Below are 10,694 nucleotides of genomic sequence, written 5' to 3' on the forward strand. Positions count from 1 at the left end.
CCGCCAGGGAATTCCCTGCACTGTCTTTTAAAAGGCCATAAAATTCTGAATTTTGAAGCATATCTTGACCCAAGGGTAATGGATAAAGGACTCTGGATTGTATCTGAACTGCAGGTTTATGGGTGGATATTTTAGATGTGTGAAGATGTGGAGGGGATTTTAGGAAGAGGAAAAAGCACCACCCCCCAGCATCTGGGATCTAGGTATAAGTCGTTATCCAACCATTACGTTTGCTTTAAAGGCAGAGATGACCTGCATTTCTGATAATTCATGATTCATACGCAGTTGGAGGGCTGGACTTTCTGGGTTTGGCTTTTCCCTACAGTATTAATGCCCTCCTTTTCCCACAAATCACCTGACTTCCCCGAAAACTCTGTAACACACCCTTTGGCTAAAAAAGAGCATTAGGCAACTGGTGAAATTCCCCGATCCCTCCTTTCTCCCCCTGTGGCCTGGGAAAGAGGAATCTCAGGCCTCAGTATGCAATTCTTGTTTCAAAAGCAGAGGGAGCTCCAAGATCAAGGCTGAGTTCCCCTTTCCCTAAGTCATGGTCTCCCAGCCCCCGCTTTGCTGGGATCAGGGAATTTCAGACATGCACACTGGGGTAGAGAATCACAGGAACGGAACCAGGACAGGGAGGCGGAGGTTCCTGCACCCAGGCCCTATGCTGCTCTTCCTGGGAGCCGGCAGGGTTGCCCGGCACGCCCACTGGCAAGAGAGACAGGACTGACCCACTTGTTCCCATCAGCTTCTGAAGGTAAAAACCTTAAAATCAAAGAGCAGAGCTTTGATGGAGGAAAAAGGAAGGCAGAAAACTTTACATAGGAAGGTTTTGGGCAAAGATGGAGGGCCGGAAAGAGCAGAACCCAGAGGGAGAATATAGGCCACTTATTTCTCTTAGGTTGACCCCATCCACCCCCATGTCACCCCACCACCTACCACTGTTTTCAGGGTTAGAAGCATATTTGGCAACACGTTTCTAAGAACTGTGGGGAGATGGCTTGTCTTTTTAGTAAAGGTTAAAAAAAAAAAAAAACTGGAAAATTAAGGTAGGAAATTGAGGGAATACCTTTCCTTTCCTTTCATGTTTCTTGTCATTCAGCTGTCCCTTTTCTCCTTCCACATCCAACCCTGTCTCAGACCACTTCTCCCAAGGTCACTGCCTTCCCCTAGGAAAAGGAGCTCATTCCTCCATCAGTGCTCATTGGGAGAAATACATGCAATAATACACAGCCAGGAGAGCTGGTTCGAGGTGATAAGGGGGATCCTTGTCAAAAGAAGAGGGAGACATGTCATAGGTGGATGGTCATGATGGGAAAAGACTCCTGAAATCCTGAGCGGAAAAGGGGATATATATTGTTCTGTTAGGGCAGGAGGGAGACTGAACGAGTCGGGGCTGGGGTGGGTGTTGAGGGTGAGGGAGGAGAACAGAGGAAGCAGAAAACTGGGAGAAATTACTCATTATTTTGGAGAAAAACTGGGAGAAGGTCCTGAGAAGCCAGGGGAGAAGGATGAGATGTAGTTTCAATCCAGAACCAGGGCGAGTGTGAGAGGATGGGTGTCGTCCAGTGATGATTAATGATATGGCTCTGCTGAACCTCTGTGTTATTCTTACCAAGGTGACATTGGCCCCTTACCACCCAAGCAGGTGCGTGTGTGCTTGTTAGACAAATACAGCCATGTCTGCCACCGCTTTAGGTCCAAAGTCCAGAGGTGCAGAGAGCCAGGACCAAGAGACGAGCTGCTCACCAGGGATGGACCGATTGCCAGAGATGTGGTGAGTGATCACGGGTCTACGGAGATGTATGTGGACCCCATTCCCTTCATCTTCTCAAGAAAATGCCTCAGATCTGAAGCCTGGGTTTTGCTTTGACCTAGGCCTTTTTGCTTCGTTCCAACCCAAGATTCTCCTCCATGTGCTGGTGCCCTTCGCCTTTCCCATCCCTTCTCCCTGCCCTTGTCTGCTGGCACCTGGGTCACCCACCTCTCCATATGCCTTTTTTATTTTTTCAGGTGTATTGTCCTGTTTTCCCTTTTGGCATGGGTTTATGCTGAGCCTGCTATGTATGGGGAGATCCTGTCCCCCAACTATCCTCAGGCATACCCCAATGAAGTAAAGAAGTCTTGGGATATAGAAGTTCCTGAGGGGTACGGGATCCACCTTTACTTTACCCATCTGGACATAGAGCTGTCCGAGAACTGCGCATATGACTCAGTGCAGGTATACTGTAATAAGCACGTGAAGGATGGGGCTGGGCTGGTGGGCTGAGAGGATGCAGGAGGGGGTGCCACCGGCATACAGTGAGCTGTGCTCACATAGTCCTAAGATGGGAAATGGTCCAGTCTCTCTGTCCCTTTTTCTCTGACCTCCATACCAAAATATTACCCTTTCCTAGTTTCTTTTGACTCTTCTCTTAGATAATGTCAGGAGGTCTTGAAGAAGGGAAACTCTGTGGACAGAGGACCAGCAAGAATCCCAACTCCCCAGTGGTGGAAGAGTTCCAAGTCCCATACAACAAACTCCAGGTGATCTTCAAGTCAGACTTCTCCAACGAAGAGCGTTTCACTGGGTTTGCTGCATACTACGTTGCTGTAGGTAAGGCTCACCCCTCTGTGTGCCTCATTGATCCAACCACATGATTAGAAGCCGGACAAACATTGAGCAATGCAGGGAGGGAGGGTTCTGTTTATAACTCTTATGAAGTGTTGACTTGGCTTGGATCCCTCCATGAACTGCTTTTGTGAAATTCAAATGCATAATCATATCCTGGTGATGATGATAGTAATGATAAAAAAGAGTTAATAAGCAGTAATTTATTGAGAACCACTATGAACTGGGCACTGTGTTAAGAACTTTACCTATATTAATTTAATCTTCACCTCAATTCTTTAACTAGGTGTTATTAGATCTACTTAAAGACAGGGAAAGTAAGGACTAAGGAAGTTAAATAAGTTGTTAAGACTCACACAAGGAATGTATGGTATTCAAACCCATTTAACATATGGCAAACAAACTTTCAAATTCTGTGTGCGTCTCCAGCTATCTCCAGGGTAAAATGAAATCAGGACATCTCATAAAGCCACAGTATTGTTTAGACTTGACAGAAGTACCAACAGCATATAAAGTAATACATGTACTAATTGTTCCCTCCTGCAGAAGACATTATCAAGTTCAGCTTGCAGAGTGTTGTCTCTGGAGCTGAAACGCTCTGTTTGTGAGAAAGATCAAGGGTCTCTGGCACTGAGAGCTCCCCTACAGCTGTGCAATGGTAGAGCGCAACTCCGGAATCCTAGTTCACAAGAGTAGTATAGAATAATACCATCCTGAAATGTGATTCATTGAATGTCTTTAAGCAACAGACCCTTCCTACTTTTCTTATCCTTGCAGTGTGGCGCTTAACCTCATTCTTCCTTCTAGGTCTCTGTCCTTGACCTCAATCTTTCTCTACTCTTTGTAGATGTAAATGAGTGCACAGACTTTGCAGATGCCCCTTGCAGCCACTTCTGCAACAACTTCATTGGTGGTTACTTCTGCTCCTGCCCGCCAGAATACTTCCTCCATGATGATATGAGGAATTGTGGAGGTGAGCTTGGCATCAGGAAGGGTGCGCGTTCCCTGGGATTTGGAATGGCTTGAGGCTTCGGTAGGGGGCTTGTCTACCCTTCGATCTTGATTAACCTCAGCCTTGACTTGGCATCGATTTTCATTTTTTAATAGTTTACAAGCTGATTTCTTTCTTTCTTTTTTAAAATTTATTTATTTATTTTTGGCTGCATTGGGTCTTTGCTGCTCCACGCAGGCTTTCTCTAGTTGCGGTGAGCGGGGACTACTCTTCTTCGTTGCACTGCGCGGCCTTCTCATTGTGGTGGCTTCTCCTGTTGTGGAGCACGGGCTCTAGGTGCGCAGGCTCAGTAGCTGTGGCGCACGGGCTTAGTTGCTCCGCGGCATGTGGGATCTTCCCGGACCAGGGCTCGAACCTGTGTCCCCTGCATTGGCAGGTGGATTCTTAACCACTGCGCCACCAGGGAAGTCTGGCATCTATTTTTAGTTACCCGTAAACTGAAGGGGAGCTACAAGGGTGGAGGAAGACAAACCTACAGGGTCAAGTTAATTAATTGGAGAAGAGAGATAGGTGCCTGTGTCAACCCGGGGCTCTCCATAACCGTGAAAGGCTCTATCATCAGCAAAGTGATGGAAACCCAGTAGGTATTGGGTATCTCTGCTGATATGTGTTGGGTATGAAATTGTGACATGTGGGCTTCAATCAGTCAATGTGACAGTCAATCACTGTGGACTGTCAGTTCATGAGAAGCATCATAGCAAAAGGCAGGGACTCCTTTGCTTGACTCTATATTTGATTCTCCTTTTCTCCCTTAGTCAACTGCAGTGGGGATGTATTCACCACACCGATTGGGGAGCTCACAAGTCCCAATTATCCCAGTCTATACCCAGAGAACTCGAGGTGTGACTATCAGATCCTGTTGGAGGAGGGGTTCCAAGTGGTGGTGACTATGCAGAGAGAAGATTTTGATGTGGAACCAGCTGACTCTGAGGGCCGCTGCGCTGACAGTTTACTTGTGCGTGATGGACGATGAACTTCTCTCCCAACTCACACAGAGAGATTTCTCCTTGAAGACAAATTACATAGCTTTCTGCCCCTTCTTTTCTTTTTTTCCCCTCCTTCTTATTTTATTTTACTTTTTTTTTTTTTTTGCGGTACGCGGGCCTCCCACTGCTGTGGCCTCTCCCGTTGCGGAGCACAGGCTCCAGACGTGCAGGCTCAGTGGCCATGGCTCACGGGCCCAGCCGCTCCGCGGCATGTGGGATCTTCCCAGACTGGGGCACGAACCCGTGTCCCCTGCATCAGCAGGCGGACTCTCAACCACTGTGCCACCAGGGAAGCCCTAATTTTACTTTTGTCCCTTCCATTTTGCCTTTTTATTTCAGTTCTTTCTCCCTTCTGATTTCATCATTTTGTTTCTCTTCAGTTTGTTGCAGGAAACCAGCAATTTGGTCCTTACTGCGGTAATGGATTCCCTGGGCCACTAACTATTGAAACCAAGAGTAATGCTCTCAATATCATCTTCCAAACTGATGAAACAGAGCAAAAAAAGGGATGGAAATTTCGTTACCATGGAGATCGTGAGTAACGTAGAAGTTGCTCTTTGGTTGGTGGTACCAAAGTCCTTGCACAACGTAAAATCCAAACAGGTAGATTGCTGTATGGACAGGTATCCTGAGAATACTTCACTTCCTCAGCAGGATCTAAACCTGTCAGTAGTTGCTAGAAATGCCTCACCTTCCAGGAATCTTTCAACTGGACCTGTGACTGCAGACAGCTTGGGGGTGGTTCATTAGTAATGCCATATTAATTAATTAATAATTTTTTTACCACACCATGTGGCACGTGGGATCTTAGTTCCCCAACCAGGGGTCGAACAGGTGCCCTCGGCAGTGAAAGCGCCAAGTCCTAACCACTGGACCACCAGGGCATTCCCTCTCGTATTATTTTAGACACCTCCGTATTGGAATGCTGGGCGTCAGGATTGAGGATGACTGAACAACTGTAGAAAGTGTGAGAATGATGTAAATATCATAGAGATTCTCCTATTTGGTAAAAAGTTTTTTTCCTATCCTTTCCAAGCAATCCCTTGTCCTAAAGAAGTCACTGCCAATTCTTTTTGGGAGCCTGATAGAGCCAAATATGTGTTCAAAGATGTGGTGAAGATAACCTGCGTGGATGGGTTTGAAGTTGTACAGGTAAAGCACCGTTAGAGGCTTCTCTCTTGTCCCTCTGTCGGGATGAGCGTACTGGAATTGTCTAATCATTTACCGAGCGTTCTCGCTCCAGCAAAGGTCTAACACCTTCTCCATAAAGAGGACCGTTCAGGATCTTTAGTCTTTCCTTGTCAGTCATGAAGATCCTTGGACAGCTTGACATTCCCTTTTTGACTTTGGTCTTCCTGGGGCAGGGGGGTGCTGACATGCTGGGACAAAGCTGTCTTTTAGCCCCAGCTCCTGGGTGCCTTGTGTCATTCTGCTACGATGTCCCCAAGCTTCTTGTGGTGAGGACTCCTCATTGATCCAAGGCCAGAGATCGATTCCCTTTCTGGATTTTGATTCCCTATATCTCTCCTTATAAATTAATGGAGATGTTTATTATTGTCCAGGGAAGTGTTGGCTTGACATCTTTCTATTCTACTTGCCAAAGCAACGGAAAGTGGAGTAATTCCAAACTGCGGTGTCAACGTATGTACCTCTTTAAAATGGGACTCTTTTTTTTTGTTTCCTTCCAAAGGGAATGGAAAGATTAGTGCATTAAGATACAAATGCATGGTTTCCTCTTAGGCTTGTGAGAGAGTAGATTGAGTTTTTGAAGGGAAGGCTGTCATGGAGTCCCAGCCCTGATCTGATCCCAGCCAGACTAGCAGGTTTCTTCCAAAGAAAGAGGCTATGAGATTGGTAGAGTTAATAGCATTATGTGGGTCCATTCCTTCAGAGGCCTCACCAACCACTGAGAACCAGGTTCATCCTTGTAGCTCTCAAGGGGCTATCAGACCTGGCGGGACTCAGTGCGCTAGGGTGTTGAGGGATGCCAGTTGGAGACCATGGCCACAGAGAGGCTGACATGGGGGATTCATCCCAAGTGTGCTTATGGATGTGGGGAGTGGGGAAGGAGTGAGGAACACGGCTGGGAGGATGGACTGGCCCAGTGACTCTTCCTGGGAGGAAGTGGCCGTCCTGACCATCTCTCTCCTGCCTTCCTCTCGTAGCCGTGGACTGTGGCGCTCCTGAACCCATTCGGCACGGTAGAGTCGAAGATCCAGAAAACACTCTGTTTGGTTCCGTCACTCGCTACACTTGTGAGCAGCCATATTACTACATGGAAAATGAAAGAAGCGGTAGGTTTCTTTGACTAAAGAAAAGAGAAAGAAAGAATGAGAGTGTTGGAGGGTGACTAGCACAGTCTTCCTGGGTTGGGTGCTCTCTGTGGTGGAAGCATGGGGTCCTAACCACTGAGCCACCAGGGAAGTCCCCTGACCGACTATTTAACGTAGAACAGGAGTCATGCTTCCAGCTTCAAGTCATTATTCTATGATGCCTGACTTTCTCGATGGGGAGGCCTTGGTGGTGCTGGATGAAGGTCTGGTTGGCTCACACTATGTCCCACTTCATTGCTTTTAATTTAATTTAATTTCTTTTCCCACTTGAAGCACTTTCCCAGCCTCTGCGGTAACCCTCTTCCCTCTGCTTTGGAGACTGTTCCTTCCCCTCCCTTGGCAGGATAGGGGCCAGAGAGATTGTTTGGAGGATGTTCTCAGGATTCTTTTCTAGTTGGTTTGATCTGATTTTGCCTCCTCAAATCCCAGAGGTGCTAAGGCTCTGAACGATAAGGGTGGGGGGGGGGGAAAACTCCAGAAGATGTGATGGTGAGTGTGTCCCCTGTCCCTTGTGCTGTTCCAGAGGAGTATCGCTGCGCTGGCAACGGGAGCTGGGTGAACGAGCTGCTGGGCGCAGAACTGCCAAAATGTGTTCCAGGTAATCCGGGCTCAGGCTTGTGTAGGGAGCACGGCCACAGGTGTGGTCGCATGGGTCCCACCTTCTAAAAGTAGCTGTAATCCTCTTGGGAAGGGACTTGACCGTCTGGGCTGCCAGAGTCTAGCTCAGTGAGGTGGAGACAAAGCTGGGCCGTGGACCTGCCAGGGCCTTGGGGAATTCATCAACCACACTGTCAGGCCGATGGACGGGAAGGAGAAAAGTCAGCCGGTGACAGTTGGTGTCAGAGTCTGGGCCAGTTAGGTTTGGTAATGTAGGTGTAGTAAGGGCGTCTAGGATTGCTAAAAACAGGGCCTGAAATAAGAGAGTGAGGATTCAACATTCAGAAACAAGACTACTCGAAGAGCCTAGTTATTATATTAAAAGTCTATCTGACAACAAGATATAGAGGAATAAAAGGGGTTGCGTAGAAATCAGAGTTGAGTAGAAGAAGGCTCCCAGGCAAAGCCAGAATAATAGTAATCGTCCTCTTAGTAACAACAGTGTGATTGAGAGCTAGGGGCCGAGCTGGCTCTCAGTCAAATAATCAAATGCAATCAAACAATTGCATTTATTATCTCATTCAATTAAGTCTTTGCAACAACGCTCTGGGGTAGGTGTTATTGATCCCGTTTTATAGTTGAGGGAATTCAGTGCAAGTTCAGAGGTAGGAAGGGGCATGGTTAGGCTTTGAACCCAGGTCTGTCTGTTATGTTCAACTCAGAGTCCATTCAGGCTGACTAGTGAGGGATTTAGGAAAGGCAACTTTATCTGAAATAAAATTCCGTTTTAGTTATATTCAGTAATAGCAAAGCAATCAAACCTGGATCCAGTCAGTGGGGGATGAGATGAAAGATGGAAAAAGAGAACCGTCCACAGGTCACTAGGAGGGACTCGCTGCAATTAGGACTTGAGAGAAGAAGGTGATAAGTGTTTGATCTGGGCATCAGAGGAGGGTAGAATGCTTGCCTCCCCTAACACCTGTATGAGGACAAGATTGCCCAGCTCTGGCTCCCAGCTGGGCCCCCGGCCCCATGGGCCAAGCCTGGGGTGAAGTGTCCTCCCCACACTGTGAGTTAAGCTGTCCATGGTGTGAGGCTCGTTTGGGTTCAGTAATTCGCACACGGCCTCCGTTTAAACCAGTCTTTCCCACAAGCCGGCTTTTGGCACTGGCAAAGTGGGATGTTTGGTCCTTAGGTCAGTTCAGGATGAGTCAGGCGCTGAGATCGTTGACCAAATATTTGGCTATGTTGTGCTGAGAACGCTGAGGCCCAGCAGGTGTTTGAGTGGCTGTAGGATTTGCAGGGGGCCAGCAATCTGCCCTGCTCCCTTCCCATCTTGTTTTTATTCCTCCCTAGTCTGTGGCGTCCCTGGTGAACCCTTTACAGAAAAGCAGAGGATATTTGGAGGCTCCATGGCAAAGATTGAAAATTTCCCCTGGCAAGTCTTCTTCTCGAACCCCCGGGCCGGCGGGGCTCTCATTGACGAGTACTGGGTGCTGACAGCTGCCCACACCGTGGAGGGAAACCGTGACCCAGTGATGTACGTTGGCTCTACCTCAGTGGTCACTTCGCAATTGGCAAAGGCCCAGATGCTCACTGCTGAGAAAGTGTTTATTCATCCCGGTTGGAAGGTCCTGGATGCCTCGGAAGCACGGAAGAATTTTGACAATGACATTGCGCTGGTGCGGCTGCAAGACCCGGTGAAAATGGGACCCACTGTCTCCCCTATCTGCCTGCCAGGCACCTCCTCAGAATACAACCCCTCAGTGGGAGATCTGGGGCTGATCTCAGGCTGGGGCCGAACAAATACCAAAGATCATGTTATTAAGCTCAGAGGGGCAAAATTACCTATTGCTCCCTTAGCAAAGTGCCGGGAGCTGAAGGGGCTAAGTTCCGGAATAGATATAAATTCCTTTGTTTTCACTGAGAACATGATCTGTGCTGGAGGTGAGAAGGGTGTTGATAGCTGTGAAGGGGACAGCGGTGGGGCCTTTGCTCTACAGGTCCCTAATGAGGAGAATACCAAATTCTATGTCGCTGGCTTGGTGTCCTGGGGCCCCCAGTGCGGTACCTATGGGATCTACACTCGTGTCAAGAACTATGTTGACTGGATCATGAAGACGATGCAGGAAAATAGTGCCCCCGGTGGAGGCTAACCGCACAGACCCCACCAGCCTCTCTACAGGCTGTGACCCATCTGTTGCTTTCTGTTCCTCACGATAATCCCATTATTTCACCATGACTGAGAGAAGACATGGGAGTATGATTTAACTAGAACTTGATTGTTGGGATACCTGGTTGGAGGTGGGGTTTGATCATGTCGTTGTGTCGGTCATTCAGTGTAGTTGGAGCCCCTGGGTCCTCTCCCCTGAATCTGTCCGGTGGACAACAGTGTGGGAAGGGACGCTTATCTTGTCCTGTTCCACCGGGAGCCCTCTTTCCTGATGATTGCCTCCTGTTCCAGTTCTGACTCTGCAATTCATTGTGGGGCACACCCTTGATTTTTGGTTCCCCTTTACCTGTTTGCAGTTTATCATTATCAGTGTCTACTATCTACCGGTAATAAAGCATGTTTATAACCCAGTTCTCGCTGACTTGGTTATTCCACATCAAGACTTCAGCACCATAGAAAGGGAGTGCGATGGGCTGTTGTGTCCTGGAAATTCGGGCCCCTAGCGGCTAATATTTAATTGTCATGAAAACAGGGAACTCAGTTTCTCTCCTCTCTTCCAATTGACGTTTACTGAGTATCGTGGATTAGCGTAACGTCAACATAAGGTACCGTGTTCTGTTTTTGAAATTCATCAAATGTACTCGAACCTCACTCAGACATCCACATACAACAGTTAGAATTGGCTGTTTAAGATCTTTCAGTCTAAAATTTTGTGGTATAAATTGTTTCAATATGTCTCCTGAAGATGACTTTTCCTTTCGTGTGCATTTGTATAATACAGTATTATGACTCAATGAGAAAGAAAAACAAAAGAAATTCAGCATGTGCTCATCTGCTTTCCTGGTGGTTTTGACTAATTTGTCAGTCAGGCAACAACGTCTTCTCTGGATTGAACTGTGCACCGAGATGTTATAGCTCGTCTTGGTGAGGAGGGACCCAAAGACTCCCTTCTACTTTTTTCCAAGGGAACAGAAAAACAAAC

At 47.6% G+C, this 10,694-nt stretch overlaps 1 protein-coding gene across 4 annotated transcripts; it reads left to right on the forward strand.

The window, feature by feature from the left end:
* The first annotated feature begins 617 nt into the window (after positions 1 to 617).
* Positions 618 to 10,123, forward strand: C1S (complement C1s). Of its 4 annotated transcripts, none has more exons than XM_027093150.1 (12): positions 618 to 757; positions 1,620 to 1,777; positions 2,014 to 2,221; positions 2,419 to 2,596; positions 3,459 to 3,584; positions 4,379 to 4,578; positions 4,990 to 5,143; positions 5,646 to 5,761; positions 6,172 to 6,250; positions 6,775 to 6,903; positions 7,466 to 7,540; positions 8,896 to 10,123. In XM_027093150.1, exons 2-12 carry the CDS (start codon positions 1,680 to 1,682, stop codon positions 9,693 to 9,695), a joined length of 2,163 nt encoding a protein of 720 aa, XP_026948951.1. In that variant the 5' UTR covers positions 618 to 757; positions 1,620 to 1,679; the 3' UTR covers positions 9,696 to 10,123. The 4 variants fall into 4 exon arrangements, with proteins under 4 accessions (XP_026948951.1, XP_026948949.1, XP_026948950.1 ...); XM_027093148.1 differs by having other exon boundaries at positions 1,646 to 1,777; XM_027093149.1 differs by having other exon boundaries at positions 1,649 to 1,777.
* Positions 10,124 to 10,694: the final 571 nt, after the last annotated feature.

Source organism: Aethalodelphis obliquidens, unplaced genomic scaffold, assembly GCF_003676395.1.
Source record: "Aethalodelphis obliquidens isolate GAN/ISIS:26980383/991018 unplaced genomic scaffold, ASM367639v1 scaffold83, whole genome shotgun sequence".
In the NCBI taxonomy this organism is placed as follows: Eukaryota; Metazoa; Chordata; class Mammalia; order Artiodactyla; family Delphinidae; genus Aethalodelphis; species Aethalodelphis obliquidens.